An 18919-nucleotide genomic window follows, 5' to 3' on the forward strand; every position below is an offset into this window, starting at 1 on the left:
CACCTTAAAGATGACAGCAAAACCCCATCTCATGTGTTAAAAGCGACTAGTGCTTGTTCGGTGGCGTGCAGGAATTACATGCATTACTATGCCTAACTGACATTTAATATTCAGAGTAGCATGGTAAATAATATAAGGAAAGCGTCACAGTTCGTCATTGTTCAAAAATGAACCAGTGTGATGTAAATATAAAACCATCTTCAACTCAGTAAAGCTGGTTAGGTGGAATAGCGCTATTTACTTGTGTTTTGTTGGATTTTAGTGGCTGACACTTTTGTAACAACAACAGCTAACGTTACATCAGCTTTGCGTGAAGCTAAAACAGTTTTAAAACATAATATTACCCGTCTAAGAGAAATTCTTCTGCTATGGTGTCATTCTTTTTCCAGCATGCAAAGGTAAATCCATGATTCAGGTTTTTAGAAAGTTTTAATTCACAATTTTTTACCGATCTGTCTCTCTTTCTCTTTCGATCTCTCTCGCGATCTCTCTCATGAACGCCAATGCACAAACAGCGGAGCTGCGTACAAATGGCTGCGCAGTTGTTCAAATCTGCATTTGCTGACAGACAGTTTGAGCTGCTTATCGGAATTATGAGAGATGTCGTCCTGACTCTATTTAATTGGATGAACATTTTTTAGTTTTGTGCCTTACCCAGAACATAAAAATGCAAATAAATACATTTAGATCACTTACTCTAATCAATACTATTGGAATGTGAAGAGACGTTCAACCAGCACAACAAAAAATGCTTCTGAAGACAATCACCTACTGCACCTTTAAGGGAAATGGCAAGTTAAGGGAATTGGCCCATCAAATATACATTTTAATTGCCATTTATCAAACTCAAGTTAACAAACTAATTCCTTTACTATAAACATTACTATATTATAGTTTTTAATAGAGAATTTATAAAATATAAGAAGAAATATAAGAAACGCATAGCTCAGATGTGAACTAAGCCTTGTCAGAGTTCATTTTCAGCATATGTTGCTTTGGTTACATGCATACCTTGAAAGTCACTAAAAGGGGATCTGCTTACAAATCCTTTAGCTTACCCTGGTATGTCACATAACCTGCTTTCTTACTTTTATCTCATTTGATAACATTAGGTAATGGAATAACTAGCATAGTTATGAGAAGCGTATATAATTATTTATTTTTTTGTTAATATTATTTATTAGAAATATTCATATTATTTGTAAGCGACTGTTAAACAATGCAGCTTTTGTTTGTTCATTGTTAGTTCATGTTAACTTATGTATAGCAAACTATTATGAGCAAATGACTTAAACCATAACGATTTAAAATGACTTAAAAATCATATACTAAATATTTTTAAAGTGTGATTATTGGATTTGGTTATTTAAAAATCCAGTTTAGGTTGTCTTTAACTTTAGGAGTCTTGAACATAATAACATTACCAAGATTTAACTACGGTAAGAAATATATTGTTGTAAGTTAGTGGTTTGAATTTACCAGTGATAAGTAATGGCACCTTATTTTAAAGTATTACCATTACCAAGTTAACATTTTCCTTGTATAATATTATATGAAATAGTCGTAAAAATTCATAAGGTTTTTGATAAAATTAAAAAGTATCTTATAATGAGCGAATATATGACTGAGGAAAACAAATACAGTTTGGAATAATAAAGAATTTAGATGTTCAGTAGGAAATCATAGTATGTTGATTTAGATTCAGTGAGATTATTTAATTAAAGATGTGCCTAAAAGACTGATTCAAAGTGACAACTTTATCTTTTTAAGTACTGTTGGTTTGTACATAATAAGATTGAAGTGTCTACAGCCTTCTTTTTAAGCAAATAAGGATTTGTGCAACTAACTTAACAATATATACCAATTTAATCCTTGTAATGACTTTCTGCATGGCAGAACAAATGTTAAGCCATAGCCACAGTGTAGCTAATAAAACATATTCTGAATTTAAATCAGCCCACTGCTAAATAAAGCATGGAAAATGAACATTCTTCTCAGCATTATCGAAATGAAAGGATTAAAACCACACAGACTTATGTTATGTAAAGTACTGTGACAATTATGTAAGCGAAACCTAGGTAACTTTTCACATTTCTGTTCACAGCGGTCTAATTATCTTTAGCTTCATGCCGTTTTATTAAAATCCACCGAGCACAGCTTTCAAGTCGTGGTAAATGTCTCCAGAATATTAATAAAATACAATTTTTAACATGAAGTTCCTCACGTGTGTTTACTCAAACACCTGCACCGGAAAATAGACTTACATTTCTTTGACCTTCAGAAAGAAATTGTTGTAGCTCAGAGGAGGAATCAACAACTAATACAATGCTTCAGAAAGAGGAAAACAAAATGTAAAGGTTGCATTATGAATTGTGCATCTGAATATTAGTTGAAATTGAGGATCCAGGCATTTTAAAACCCTTGAGGGAGGCTGTTCATTTTCGGAGGCTCCACATCTGTCTGTCAGTCCATAAACTTCACACTCCATATGGTTTCATACATTCCATACGTTTAACACTCCTGGCAAATACCAAAGATAAAAACCAGCATCTGTCTTGCCTTGCTTCCTAATGGACGGATCGTTCAAAGGGTCATTATCTGACAAACAGCACACTTTGATCTCATCCTTGATTTTTAACCTTGCAAAACATGTTGTTCAGTCGGGGAGCTTTGCATATTCAAACATAAACATTCAGCTGAAGTGATGTGTGTTTGTTTTGAGGTGCGTTATTGAATGGTCGGATGTACATAGTGTTTTACCACAGACAGAAAAGAGCTTCATTCAATTTGTACTGTATGGTTTGGATTTATAGGGCACTGTGATGCATGACTAAGTGGATGAAAACGCAGAACCATGAAAATAAAATCAGTTTAATGGATATTTGCACAAAATGCTAATTTTGGACTACTATATTAAATGTATAAATTTGCTTTGTGGATGGTTGTGTGTGAATAGTAAAGTCTAAAAAGACTTTGCCTGTGTCTGGTGAATGTGTATCAACATTTTGTTTACTTCACACGTCTAGTAAAAAGCAGCTTTAAAAGAAAAAAGGTAGACACTTTGTAATTTAGAACTGTTAAGCTGACAACTTAATTTTGGTTCCTTTATGGTTACTCCCTTTTTTAAGTAAAATCAACCAATCAACAATGTGTTTACACACTTTTCAAAAGTAAAGCCAACTAATCTCTTTAAAAGCAACAGGTTTACTCCGTTTTTTTAGGTAACTTAACTAATCACTTTAAAAGCATCAGCTTTAGTCTGTTTTTTTTTTAAAGTAAACTAATTTCTTTTTACTGTGTAAATTAAATAATTCTGTAAAAAATATTAACTTCATTTTCAGAGCTGCTCAAAGAGTCATTTTTATTATAATTTTGGGAGAACAACTGTGATATCTACACATCAAGTATCTTCATAACAACTGATCAAAATAAAAGTTTGGTTAATCTCAAACAAATTGTGACCGAAATATATTTAAATCATGCATTCATTTATTTTCATTAGTTTTTCGTTTTTTCATTCTTTGTCCCTGATTTGTCAGGGGTCACCACAGTGGAATAAACTGCCAACTTATCCAGCATATGTTTAATGCAGCAGATGCCCTACCAACTGCAACCCAGTGCTGGGAAACACCCACACTCTTGCATTCACATTTCCAATCTCCAATTCACTTGAATTGGTGCATGTCTTTGGACTTTGAGGGCATCCAGAGGAAACCCACCTGAACACAGGGAGAACGTGAAAACTCCACACAGAAATGTCATCTAGTCCAGCCGGGACTCAAACCAGTGACATTCTTGCTGTATGGTGACAGTGCTAACCATTGAGCCACTGTGCTGCCCATGTATTAAATGCGATTCGCTAAGTAATAATAACCAGGGCTTGACATTAACCTTTTTTCCTTACCAGCCAGCTAGCACTTGTTAGCTAGTTAGCTAGTACTTTTGTAAAATTCTAGCCACAATTTTGTTTTTTGGAAAATATATTTATATTCTTGAATATGACTTGGCCATGCTTGATTTAAAGTCATTTTACATGACCTAGGTCAGGGGGTCCAAACTCAGTCCTGGAGGGACGGTGCACTGCATAGTTTACCTCAAACTTCCTTTAACAAACCTGCCTAGAAGTTTCTAGTACACCTAGAAAGGCTTGATTAGCTGGTTCGGGTGTGTTTAATTGGGGTTGGAACTAAAATAGGCAGGACACCGACCTCTCCAGGACTGAGTTTGGACACTCCTGACTCTAACAACTTAAATTATGACATGCTACACAAGCTGTTAAACAGTAGGCACCATTTGAAAATAATCAAAACCTTTCATCAAAGTTGACCTAAAACCAAAACATTGTGGAAGTACATGATTTAAGAAAACTGCAATTAAAAAAATATATTTGCAATCCAACAGTAGTTGCTGTCTAAACCGCCACTGCTGAAATATATCAAGTCAATGTCAAGCCCTTATAATAAGGATTTTTTAAAAATAATGATGCAAATTTTACGTAATGATAATATCATAATGGTAAATAAATAAAAAACAAACAATTTTAACAATTATAAAGTAGAATTTTTATTTCACGAACAATATTAAAGCACCCCAAAATGTTTATTGTGTTCTCTATTTATATTTTTCTGTAAAATGTTTATTAAATGATTCCTAAAATGTTTCGAATTTTCAATATGGTTCTTCTGTGACATTGCTCCAAAACCCTACATGAGTAAAATGTAAATCAATGGGTTCAGTCAGTGTTGTTATTGGAATCCATTGGCTTTCTTTGTATCAATTAAAATATCGTCTTTTGTGTTCCACAGGAAAAAGAAAAAAGGCACAACATGTTTGGGACAACACGGGTGAGTAAATTCTGTCAGAATATTCATTTTGGTTGAACTGTCTATTTTTGCTTGATGCCAGATGGGCTTCCACCAGCACTTTGACACGCTCTTCACTCCAATCCATTCCTATCACATAAATTAATATTGACAGTTCTTTCATGGATAAAATGAAGGGTGGTTACTTGGTAAGTGGCTGCTAAGGAGTTCTGATGATCTGTAGCATATTACTGTGGGGTTTATTTAGATGAGAGATGCCCAAACTAGGGCCCGCATGGCCCATGGTAACCTTTGATTTGGCTCGCCATCCCATCTGAGAAAAGAAGGAGAATGATGGGGATGGTTTAGAAATTGTCATTTCAAATTCAATGTAATGTTTCCTGTTTGTTTCATTGATAAAAACTAAGTGAAATTAAATGTTTCAATTAAATGGTGTAAATTAAATCAGATTTTGTTTAAATGTACATACTGTCACCTGACAATGCGGAGACTTTGGTGAGCAAATCAAGTCAAAGGCAGATTCTGCTTGATTAGTGTATTCAGCACTGAACTCCACTGCGTTTTAAACGTGATTGTTTTTATTTCAAAACGTTATCTTTTCAAAAGTTATACTGCATTAGAATAATTTTAAATAATCTTTTCTTTTTATTTTGAAATATTAGAAAATATATTAGGAAACTACCCATGGCTTCTTTTATGTAATATAGTTTGGTATATTTACCTTCTGCCCAAGGCTCTCGATGATATTTGGTTTTTGGCCCTTTATACAAAAAGTTTGGGCTGCCCTGATTTAAATGCTCTTTCTCGTTCTTTTTCTTCGTCATTATAGCATTATTCGTCTATAGCTTGATCCTAAATGACAAATACAGTTGCAATCAGAATTACTAGCCCCTCTGTTTATTTTTTCCCCAATTTCTGTTTAACGGAGAGAAGATTTTTTCAACACACTTCTAAACATAATAATTTTAATAATTAATTTCTAATAACTGATTTATTTTATCTTTGCCATGATGACAGTTAATAATATTTTACTAGATATTTTACTAGTCACTTTTATACAGCTTAAAATGACATTTAAAGGCTTAAGTTTGGTTAACTAGGCAGGTTAGGGTAATTATGCAAAGTATTGTATAATGATGGTTTGTTCTGTAGACTATCAAAAAAAGATTTTGCTTAAAGGGGCTAATAATTTAACCTTAAAATGTTTAAAAAAAAATAAGTAATTAAAAATGCTTTTATTTTAGCCAAAATAAAACAAATAATTTCCCAGAGATCGGTTGCGGCTGAAAGGGCATCCGATGCGTAAAAACTTGCTGGATAAGTTGGCGGTTCATTCCGCTGTGGTGACCCCGGATTAATAAAGGGACTAAGCCGACAAGAAAATGAATGAATAAAACAAATAAGACTTTCTCCAGAGGAGAAAATATTATCAGACATACTGTGAAAATTTCCTTGCTCTGTAAAACATCTTTTGGGAAATATTTAACAAAGTTGAAAAAATCTAAAGGGGTTCTGATAATTCTGATTGCAACTTGTACATTTAAACTGCATAGATTAGTGCTTATGTAAACACATGTGTATTCACTTCTTTATTCCTCACTTTTATTTTATGCCACCTCATAAATTGATAATCAGATTGCTTGACAATGCTTTTGATTTAAAACGTCAATGTTCAGGTTATATTTGTATTTATGATGCAAAATGGATACATTCAGTGAAATGATCATTTTTTTTCAAATTCAATTGTTGAGCTACAGATCACATACAATATGGCTTTAGTTGAAAATATTGTTCTGAAAATATAATTCTTTACCTAAAATGCTAAATTAATGTACAGATTTTGAATTCATCTTGCTCCATTTTATTTTAGACAACCCCATAGCCTGACTGTCTGAACTTGACAAAAAACCTGTCTGAAAAAGGAGAGATACGCAGGGTTAATAGTCCTGTCAAGAAAATCCTAACTGGACTCGAAGGACTAATAAGGGGGTTTTACCGACATGACATTTCTGTCCACCAACACTCACAATATCACAAAATCTAAACTGATGCCTTGAGTTCATGTTGTTGTCTCTTCTATTCACCCATGACATTCTCCAGATTATTTCTCTGCTGTACTGGCAGAGAAAACCAGAATGTTTTTCCTTCCCCCCCCAAAAAAAATACAAGAATGTCATTGTTAAACTGATGAATTCTCGAATTGATATTTGCATGCGCGTAATCATCTCAAGAGTGCAAATGCTCTTTCGCTGCGAGCTGTTGTGATGATGTGTGTCAAAAAAGCAGCTGTCTGATTGACTGCCTGTTCAACTCTAATGTTCTGTTTCCTTATTTACGCTCCTGTTAATCCTGCATATGGACTAATCTCCTAATGTTCTTTCTGGTTAAATATTAGCCTGTTGCACTTTAATGGCCGTCGCAGCTTCTCTGGGGAATTCTTGCGGGTAGAAATTAACATTTTCGGTGGCGTTCGGTGTTTGCTGAGAGATTATGAGGATCACATTGGACTCCACAAAGCGTATATTTTCACAGCTCAGCTTTATTTGGAATTGCTGAGAACATTAAGTCAGGGAAATGGAGTGTGCTGGCAGTAGCGGTTTCAGGCAGGCAGACAAACACTAACAAGCAAATGAATGGAGCACATGCTTATCAGCTGCGTGTGGACCAAACATACTTATAATTTGTTCAATTGCTTAGCATTGTTTAATCAGGGTTTCTGCAGGTTTCATCAAGTCAAACTTAAGACTTTTTTTAAGACAAATATAAATGAAATTTCAGACTTGGGCTAAACGCTAAGGAGATTTTTAATAGTCTTTTTTAATAGTTCCAGTTAAAACTATAAAAAACTGTGAAACAAATGTTATTATAAGAAAGATATTTAAACCATATTGGTAAAAAAATAAACTTTTGTATTGCTGGTGATTGGATGGGTCCGATTTACTCTCAAAAATAAAGGTACACGATCTGTCACTGGGGTGGTACCTTTTCGAAAAGTACAAATTTGTTTGCACATTAGTACCTAAAAAGTACAAAAGTGTTCCTCTTAAAATGTTAAGGTACTAATATATACTTTTGAGATACCAATATGGACCCTTCAGGTACAAATGTGTACCTTTTAAGAAGGTACCACCCCAGTGACAGCTCGCATACCTTTATTTCTGAGTCTTGGGTTACCTTACATAGACATACAGTAGGAAACTAAAGACCTGTTTAAAATTATTTAAGACCTGCATAAAAATATTTTAGGGACTTTAAGACTTCTTAATGCCTAAAATTTAAGTTTTTCAAATTTAAGACATTTTAAGACCCCACGGACACCCTGTTAATGAATTAAGTGTTACAGACTTACCATTTAAAATGTTTCTGTTTGAAGAAAATAATACTGACATCTGGAGACTGTGGAGGTCAACTCAATATCATGTTTTGTGAGATAATTTGAGCCTTGTGTGTGTTATCCTGCTGGATGTGCTCATTATATGTGGTCTAAAAGGGATAACCATTGTCAACAACAGACCTCAGGGAGGTTTTGGATTTTAAAGTGGTGGACAAACCTTTTTACTGAACTATTAAGTGCATTATCAGAGCATTTTTATTTTAAGTAATCTTTAATTTTACTTCACTACCACAATAACAACACCTTTTTCATCAATAAGTCGAATCTTATGAATTTACTTGGTTCACAAAATGCACTGATCAATTCATTTGTGAACCAGACAGATCGGATTCTGTATTCAGTAACTTCTTTTTCAAATCACCAGTTCAAAAACGAGTCTACAATTAAAGCGTTAATTCACCCAAGAATGACAATAATGTTATTAATAACTCGTCTATATGTCATTCCAAACCACATCATTCTTCTGAGAGCTCCCTTATCATCCATTGACAGCTATGGTTGTGGCTCAGCTATATGCCTTCAGTGGTTCAATCACAATAATATCAAGCAACAAAAATAATTATGTGTGCACATAAAACAAAAATAATGACTTTCTTCAACAGCATCTTCTCATTGTCAGTATAGGGTGCATGTTGACATTGGTTGCACCTCTGGCATAGTACATGTGCTTTGACATATGCCTGTGCTTTTTTCAAACACAGTGTGTTTATAAATGTGTGCCATACTGTCCATAAATAATGACTCAGTGATCCAAACAACAAGTTGAAAATGAGTGTCTCTGCCATCCAAATATCGCAGAAGAAACGGAGACTCATCTAACTACACAATCTTTTATTATCCAATTTTGGCATGCTGACAGAAATGGCTTTTGCTGCTGTAGCTCACCTTCTTCAAGTCAGGAAATGTGCTTTTCTGCAGACCTCGCTTGTAATTTAGTTAAGACTAAAATACATCTGGCCATTATACTCTGACTTGTGATCCTGACAAGCAAATTTTGACCTGTAGAATTTTCGCTCTCCTTTTTTGATTTTTTTTTTCTCATCGCTATAGTCGCTTTTCCACTGCACACGACAAATAACAATCGACAGACTGGAAGTCATTTATGGAGGGTAGCTCTGTGAGCCGTGTGGAGTTCCGATCAACTCCGTATGTGGAAAATTTGAGCTGTGGATTTGTTAAAATATTTGAACTCCTGCGACTGGACCTTATGTGACCGGCTGACCGGATGTGATGTATTCCAGTGTGTTGTTCAAGCATGTCCGTGCACACCAGATGAGAAATAGGAGTTTTTAGTTATTTTTTGAATTAGAAAAAAAGTCTATATTAAAAAAAAATTACATTCATAAATTAAAATGAGTAATAAAAATATATTGTTATTTTTAATCTTGTCTCCACATTCATTCCGAAAATATTAGCAGTCTATGATGAGTTTCTACTAATTACTAATCTACTAATTATTCAACCTGGGGCGTTGCTAGACATAAAGCTCTACTGGGGCACATCTTCCCCTCAAAAAAAATAAAAAAATAAAAAATTATATTTTTCAAAATTTATATATATATATATATATATATATATATATATATATATATATATATATATATATATATATATATATATATATATATATATATATATATTGATAAAAATAATATATAATTACAAATAAATAACAGTATTATTGTTATTAAACTATTGTAATTTTAAATAAATAACATAAATTAATCCTTAATGTAACTGCAAAACAATCTAAAGACACAACTATGCTAAAATAATTATAATAATAATTTAAGAAATCTTTTACATAAATATTAATTTCATTTAAATAAAATTCTCTAGATAATACAAAAATTTGTTAGAATTATCTGTTGTGTGTTTTCTTTGACCCAACTCTGAGAATTAGGTTTACATCTCTTCCCTGACTCATAATCCCTCTGTTTTGCTTCAGAAGTCATGCTTATTCTAAATAAGATCATCATCATAATATTTCAACTTTTTTGTCGAGTTGAAAACTCACTGCATGCAGACACCTCCACATAAAAGACTGTTACGCTGGTTTCACAATTACCTCATGAGCGGCGCGAAATTTTTTCGGCATGCATGTTCACAACCGGGAGCTGGAGCGGTGTGTGAGGGGCGCGCGGTTATGTTTTTTTTTGTGGACATGCGTGCTTTTTGATTAAACTACATTGCTTTCACCCGCGTTGGTTCGGTATAACGAATAACGAATTTATTCTGGGATTACCACTTTTAATAACTTGCATATAAAGTGTAGTATCTCAAAGTATTTACTGGGGCACTGGCAATTTTTCCTGGGGCACGTGTCCCAGTAAATGGGGTCTAGCGATACCCCTGCATTCAACAATGGTGAATGCACAGAGAACAGAGGCTCTTGCTTTTGCACTCCTTTATTTCGGATACCGCGAGAATACAGGTTTTCTCCCATGGTGCACGACAACACTGAATATTCATTCTGAATATGTGTCTGAATGTCGTGTGCAGTGAAAGGCAGCTTAAAGTTTTTTTTAAAAAGAAAATTAGACCAAGAAAATTAGCAGTTTCAAAAATCAATATTTAGATTATTGTGAACAAATCTCCATGCTAAATGCTGTGAGTTACTGTCATGTGACTGGGTGATCAAATACTTGTGTTAATATGCAGTTAATTGTAATTACCATAGTTACAACATTCCAACTATTTAAAAATCATCCCCATACTTGTAGTCGTAATCACAACTATTACATTTTCTGAGCACCAAGCGACAATTCCACTACCTGACCACACACTGATTTAGCCACTGTGTTTTTATGTAGAACATCACACGTAGTCATTTTGGAAATCGATTACGGTAATCGAGAGATGACATTAACTCAGCTTCTACATTAATCTTGATTAATAAATGCTGGGCTCAATGGTTCAGTGGTTAGCACTCACAGCAAGAAGGTCATCGGTTTAAGTCTCAGCTGGACCATGCCTCAGTTGGCATTTATGTGCATGTTTGGATGTTCTCCCTATGTTTTCCCCTCCGGTTTCCCCACAGTTGAAATACATGCAGTATAGGTAAACAAAAATTGCCCTTAATGTATAAGTGTATGTGTGTGTGTGTGAATGTGAGAGTGTATGGGTTCTTCCAAGAACTGGATTGCAGCTGGAAGGGCATCCGCTGTGTAAAACATATGCTGGAGTAGTTGGCGGTTCATTCTGGTGGTTGTTCAATGTTAGAGTATTCTAAAATGTCACTGAAAAAAAAAAAGCTGAATTAAGCTAAAATGAAACATTTCTGTTGGAACAGATGGTCTGCTGTCATTTACGCATTGGTCCTTTAGCGTAGTGAAGAGGATATGAAAACACTAAACGCATAAATGCTGGCAAAATAAACTTTATTAGACCACTGCATCCAATTAATCTGTTAAAGTGCAGAATTTGGAGGCTGTAGAAAAGAGCTGCCCTCAGAAGGGAGAGAGATAAATTGTGTTTTTATTCAATCAGTTTATCAGCCACAGGAAAAGCAGGCAAAAACAGAAACAGGACAGTATTTTAGCGGTCATTTCTACGCAATAACCTGGTCTGATTCACACTCTCCAAGCGCACGATCTGCAAGCACATGATTTATCAGCCAGCTTTACAAATACACATTGTTAATGCATAACAGGCTGAGAGGATAACATTTCAGAAAACATTAATATGCAGATGTAAATGCCTCATGATTCCATCCAACAAAGGACTGAATAGTGAAATTAATGTCACTGCTTGATTTACAAAACATAAGTCATTAATATAAAGTGTATTGCTCATTGAAAAGGCACTTATGCCCGGTAAACAGTAATAAATAATGGCAATAAAAATAGCATTAAGTCTGACTGATCATTTACAAGAACGTCTTACAGCATCATATGGTGAAGGAAAAAAATGTAGTAATAATAATAACAACATCTGCCAACCCAACCATGAAGGGCTGTCAGAGCAGCTGACAAGGGCTACATTTTGACACTACACTGCATAATTTCATATATTATTGCGCGAGAGCATGTGAGAGAGTGAATGGCGATGGCTGGTAAAGATATCAGGCTATTAAACAAGGGCATTACACAAGCTTAATCATGTGAAACACCCCTTGAGGAGCATAAAAATATTGCTGATGAGAATGAGGCACTTTGTTCAATATTTGTCAAGCTGTAACAGTCAGATCCCGACTCCACAATTAGTACTTGCGATCCATCATTAGCATGATGACGGGCATGTGAATTGTCTGATTACTACAGTATGTGTTAGCCACAGGATGTGATTTGAGTGTTGATGGGATATTCACCTAAAAATCCTTCACTCACACTCATGTCATTAATCTCTTTCTTCTGCAGGATGCAAAACAGTGGGGGAAAAAAGTTTGAGTCAGTGGGGCCCAAAAACAACCCTATTGGATCTCTATTTGTAAAGTTTTGGATACATTAAAAGGCATTTACATATTTTAGATAAATAAATTAAATAGAAATAAACATGAACATGTTTGGAATGACATGAGGGTGATGTGGGGGAATTTTCCATTAAAGATTTCCAAACCCATAAAGATTTTTGTTCATCTTAAGAAGACAAATGAAGATATTCTTAATCTGATATCAGAGAGATTCTGCCCTTCCATTGAAAAGTCTGTTCAACCGAAAACGGTTTAAACATTCATTAAAGGGTTATTTCACCTAAAAATAATAATTAATAATCCTCAAGTCTTTCCAAATACCTGAGACCTTTGTTCATTTTCAGAACACAAATTAAGATATTTTAGATTGAATCAGAGAGCTGAAAACAAACAATGTAAAACAACAATCCGGAGACATTCAAAGTCCAGAAAGTGAACCACAAACATTGACAAAACATTCTATGTGACTTCTGTGGTTAAAATGTAGTCATATGAAGCTTCATGAACACTTTTGTCCACAAAAAACTGTAAATATTTAATATTTTATTTAATATAATTTAATATTTATACACATTTATTACAGGCAATCCAATGCACTACTATTAGATTAGAGGTCTGTGCAGGACTGTTCCCACTATCCCACTGTAGGACCACTCCCCTATTTATTAACTATTTTTTTTAACTGCTGAAAAAAACAGTCCTGTGCAGACCTCTAATCTAATGGTAGTACATTTTATTACCTGTAGAACATGTGCAGCCTGACAACCTGATGTAGAAGAGAAGATTTGTCCTATAGAACAACACATCCAGTGCATCACTCATCGAACAACCTGCCTGTTCTGTCTAAGGGCCGTTATGCACATGCTGCATGCACAGACACACGAATGAAATGCATGAAGCAGATAGCCCTGGTCCATTCATGCAACATGCGTAAATGGTCCTAAGTACAGATTAACTGTGGTAAATATGAATGAGTAATGAAAAGCCTCTACAACTTATGACTTTGCGCTCTTAGTCAGGGGAGGCTGATGCAGAGTCAGAGACAAGTACTGTATAAATCTAGTTAAAAGTGCAGATATGCTTTTCTAAAAGGATGTCTGGAATAGGATAGTCTATTGTTTGACCCGCTCTCGGTTAAGTTACACGCCTGCATTCTATATGGAAAATGTATCCTAATAAATTCAACCTCATTGGTTCTCATGCATCAAGCGAGCATGCTTGAGCTTCTGTGACCAGATATGAATGCTGTAAACATTGTTCGTTGATCAACTTGGGAATAAAAGACTAAATCAGAAATCTGTTCATCTTAAAATAAACAATTGTCTCTTTACAAGACTTGGATGAACCCTAATTCATTTGAGCTCTCTGAGCTTCTATATAACATAACAATCCTGAGACATTTAAAGTCTAGAAAATCAACCGAAAACATTGTCAAACATTCTACGTGACTTCAGGATTCATATGAAATCATACAAAGCTTCATGAAAACTTTTGAACACAAAAAACTGTAAATATGACAGTTTGCCTATATCTTCTTTTCTGCATCAGGCTGTCAGGGTGCGCATTTACTACAGGCAACACAATGTAGATTAGAGGTCTACGCAGGTTTTTGGGTCGCTCCTGCTATTTATAAACAATTTTTTTTCTTCTGCTGAAAAAACAGTCCTTTTTAAAAGGACGTCTGGAACAGGATAGTTTGTTGATTAATAGATGTTCAAATGAAGGGCGGCAATCTCTCATCTCTCATTAAAACATTTGAATTTGTGTTCTTAATTGAACAAATTTCATATGGGCATAGAATGACACAAGTGTGAATAAATGATGACAAGTTTAATTCTTGGCACGAACAGACCCTTCTATATATGTGCTTTAAATATGCGTGGCAGTTTTAAAAGGCATGCTTGAGTGTTATAGCGACAGAACCTTCCTGAGATGTGGAACTAATCAGAAGTGGCTGTTTGAAGGACACTGTCTTCATCATACAAGCCCCACCCTCAGAAACGCAGAAATAGAGCCAGGCGTCGAGCGTTAGCGTCGGGTCAGGGGACACAGGGGCCACTGGGATGGACAATACGATCGAGATGGGTTCAGAAAGATCATCAATGCTCCCAGTTACTGCTCGGCCTTCCAGCAACCACTCATTACCTGTCAAGGAAAATAAAACGGTTTAGTGTGTGGTTGAGGGATGATTCCTGTAATCTTTGATTTTCTTGGCTGATGTTTGTTTGGTGAACCATGTGTTTGGGTTTAAAACAAAAAAAAAAACATATACACTTGCCAATGCAATGAAATATTTTTCTGGCAGTTGATGGGGACTTTTCAGGATGCATAGAAAACAGAGGAATCATGTGCGGTGAAAGAAAATGCCTTTGGTTAAAGGTTCTGCAATGCAGCTTGTACCAGGTGTGTGTCACTGGCCTTGAGTCAAGGGCAGGCTACTAAGACAACTGCCAGAGAGAATTAGGACAGTGTCCAATCAAATGATCTCCAGTGAGAGCAAAAAAAGGAAAGGACGAGAGCTAAGGCCTATAGGGCTAATCTACGCAAATCGCAAGCAGAGTGCACAAACCATGAACTGTCAGAAAAATGTCTTACAAAAGGGCATACCTGTCATTTCGAGTATTATTTCTGGGGGATTTGTAAGGGAATATTTACTCAACGATTTTTTTTGTGTTGCGTTACTTTTGTTTTAGCAATTGGAAATAATTTTTTGAGGCAAAATGATTTTATTAGAATTTATTATTATTTTAAATATATTATATTATTATAAATTAATAATTCTATTATTTAAAAATATATTATTAAAGAATATATTATTTTAAAGGTACAGTTGAAATCAGAATTATTAACCCCCCTTTGAGTTTTATTTATTTTTTTAAATATTTCCCAAATGATGTTTAACAGAGCAAGGACATTTTCAAAATATGTCTGATATTTTTTCTTTAGAAAAAGTCTGATTGGTTTTATTTTGGCTTTTGAACAAACCATCATATACAATTACTTGCCTAATTACCCTAACCTGCCTAGTTAACCAAATTAACCTAGTTAAGCATCTAAAAATAGGAATCTGCTATTAATTTACTTCGAGCCATTCTGATGTAGATGATGTTTTTTCTAAATAACATTAGTAGTTACCACACAGACTAATCTGCTTGCTTCATAATATTCATAATACCAATAATATAATTGGGAGCTACATGCATTTATTAAGTAAAATGTATTATGCTAAAATATCCCTTTAAATGTCTATATACTTGCTGTTCCAATTACATTATATTATTTAAGCAATATATTATGAATAACTAAAGTTAAAATAGTAAAATTTAGTTGAAACTCTGTAGATTGTAATTTATTTTATTTTTCTTGAATTTAATTGTATTAACTTTCAATTTCTAAATATGTTTGGTAACTAAAATCTTATTTTAATAAATATATCTGTTTAATAAAACTAGTTTAAATACACCAAAATTCATTGCACATATTCACTCAGAAATTGATACAATTTAAGAAAATATATTAACATAAAATTATTTATCCATATTTAAATTACTTAAATATATAATAAAGTTTACGCACACTATGATTCTTTGTTTAGATGAGCAGCATTTTTGTATCACTATAAATATTATGATACTGTAAGACATTCTCGCAGCTCTACACAGTTTTGCTCCACCCCATTAAACACAGCTGAATCAAATAATCGCTGTGTTCAAAAGAGTCATGAACACCTTCATTAGATGGATCAGCTGTTTTTGATCAGGGTTGGAGCAAAACTGTGTGGAGCTCCGGTCCTCCAGGAATTGAGTTTGAGTCCTATGGTCTTTATGGTCTCTGTTGATAATTGTAATGCATCCTTGCTCAATAAGCACTATTTTAGGACCATTTCAATGTGGTGATATTATTGGCCCATGAGAATTTCTTTTTTTGTCATAAATCAAATTTATAACTGTAACAAGAGGCGATTCAATCATTACAGCTGCCATAACATTATTTATCAATATGTGGACCCTTTTGGATTCCCGGAAGCTATGAAAAGTAAAAATGTAAAACAGTAAATATGTTAGGACCATTGTTATAGTTTACATCCCTCAAAATGGTTTATATATATATATATAATTATAATTTATAATTTATATATAATAATAATATATATATATAATATAATAATAATAATATATATAATATAATATAATTTATTGACCTAAAATCTAATGAAAAAAAAAAATCTTTCAAAAAAAGAATTGGGGCATATTTCTTTCTTGATGCCACTTTCCCGATTCCCTATTAAATTCTTACCCTGCTGATATAATTATTTACATAATGAATTACATGTTCCAGGAATTCAGACACCCATTTGTATTTACATCTAACAAACAAAACAATTACCACTGTTATCTTCTACTACACACATAGCCACCCACAAACAAGCACTCTCTGTAATTTGGTGCATAATTACAGTCAATCAATCAAAGTCGGACACAACTATTAGTTGCAGTTTCTGAGCATCTAACGCCCACTAACACTCATGCTTTTTCTGGTCCTAATGGGTATCTTTGTTGTCACTTTGCGGAGTAGGCCCCTGGGACTTTCTGTCACTTCAGCTACGGCCACTTTCATAAACTAATTAGGTGCTTGTTTATTGTATGGTAAAATGTTCTAGTGCTGCTCATAGACAAACAGCCAGTATGATGAGCAGAAGTCGTCTACGGTGACTGAGCTGATTATCGCTCGTGAAAGATTCGGACACGATTGATGTCTTTGTGGAGAATAACTGGGAGAAAAGACGACAGGAAAGACAAATGTTGCGGCAGAAGGACGGAGGGTGATGCTAAAAAAAAGAGAAAGAGAGAGAGAAAGGAAAGGCTAAGATAGAACAAGAGGTTGACTATGCATTGGGATGCATAGAGAGAAATTGTTTATTTATCCTTGGATCGACTCCCAGTACGACCAGCTGGTCCCTGAAGCCTGCTGAAAATGTGTGAGCACAGCAATCCAGCAAACAAAACACTACAGTTCACCCCATGTAGGTGCCCCTGAGGCATGGTGTACAAGGTGCGAACAACCCCCATGTAAATAAATGCGTTTTACACATTGTGCATGCCAAATAATTGAAATTGAGAGATAAGAAAGATGCACTTATATAGGTAGTTTTGGATTCCGTACCTTCTGCAGATAGGCTCCAGAAACTAGGGGCTTCTTCTGTCAGCTTGGTCCCAGCTGGTAGCGCCAATTTCAGCAAAAGAGTGACTGACTGCCCTGAAGAAATGCTGATTGATGGCATAGCAAGCACAGGGGCTGATTTGGGAAGCTTAGGGCGCTTTTTGACCGCAGATGTGTTATTGGTGGTGGTTTTGAGGATCGCATCAACATCTTGATGCCCTACAATAGGAAACTGGTACAAAAATAGAGAGCCAGTGAGCCAAAAATTCCTCCGTCACACATGCAAATGAAGATCTGCTACAAGGATAGGGCACTTGTACTGAAATGTAAAACAATAATGTTCCTATCCTGTTTTCAGCTCATTTAGACATCATTAACTAATACCATGTTCATGTTGTAGTCAAGCTGCACCAAAGTTTGCTTACATTGAACTGAGACACATTTTAACACTTTTTCAAATGAACATTTATCAGAATAGTAGTGGCAAAATGCCTTCACGTAACAGCAATTGATATCATTAGACTTCAGCTTGATTACATTACAAACAGCTATTGTAACAGCTACCTTTCTAAAAGAAAATTAACCTTCTTAGGTGGAAATGCTACTATCATCATAGAAAGTCAGTGGAGGTACTGATATTAATAGCTCCTTATTGCAAGTTGGTTAATTGTTTGTGACAAACCAACATTACTATGATCAGATGCTTTCTTGTCTTGTGTTTTTTCACTGCTGTTTTTTTTTGTTGTTTTTGTAATTAAAAGAAAAGAGCACATATTCAGAGCCATTTCAAATTACTTTATACGTCAAATCTGAAATCTGAGAGGTTTCTTCCCCCCTATTGGCAACTTATGTCATTTGCAGTGTAAGAGGTCATTCACACAGCTCCTATCCTGTTTTCAGCTTATTTAGATGTCATTAATGAATACTGTGATCATGTTTTAGTCAAGCTGCACCAACGTTTATTTACAGCGAACTGAGACACATTAGTTTGAGTGTTCTGGGTTTGCTTGTTCGGTGCGCATAAAGATTTAGTAGGCAGTGTTCACACTTTTTCAAATAAACATTTATCAGAATGGTAATGCATATTATGTATTGCTCTCCAAAATGTCATATAATGGTAACTGATATCAT

At 34.6% G+C, this 18919-nt stretch overlaps 2 protein-coding genes across 3 annotated transcripts in view; one reads left to right on the forward strand and one right to left on the reverse strand.

Moving 5' to 3' along the window:
* Nucleotides 1-18919, forward strand: part of dclre1a (DNA cross-link repair 1A (PSO2 homolog, S. cerevisiae)) — an 81393-nt gene that overhangs the window by 13240 nt on the left and 49234 nt on the right. Inside the window, exon 3 of the mRNA XM_087274676.1 lies at nucleotides 4806-4844. Within this exon, the coding sequence (XP_087130802.1) occupies nucleotides 4806-4844 (39 nt within the window). The remainder of the gene's footprint in view (nucleotides 1-4805; nucleotides 4845-18919) is intronic.
* The window catches only part of nhlrc2 (NHL repeat containing 2), a 41292-nt gene continuing 33953 nt past the window's right edge, over nucleotides 11581-18919 (reverse strand). Inside the window, exons 10-12 of one of the 2 annotated variants that reach the window (XR_015504236.1) lie at nucleotides 17792-18020; nucleotides 14264-14773; nucleotides 11581-14177 (exon numbers count right to left, since the gene is read on the reverse strand). Coding sequence is in view for 1 of the 2 variants with exons in the window: in XM_087276509.1 (XP_087132635.1) it covers nucleotides 14517-14773; nucleotides 17792-18020 (486 nt within the window). In the remaining variant the exon portion in view is untranslated. Of the gene's footprint in view, nucleotides 14774-17791; nucleotides 18021-18919 lie in introns of both variants that reach the window. The other variant, XM_087276509.1, reaches the window with a different exon arrangement.

This window comes from Danio rerio, chromosome 12 (assembly GCF_052040795.2).
Source record: "Danio rerio strain M-AB ecotype USA chromosome 12, GRCz13ab, whole genome shotgun sequence".
NCBI lineage: Eukaryota > Metazoa > Chordata > Actinopteri > Cypriniformes > Danionidae > Danio > Danio rerio.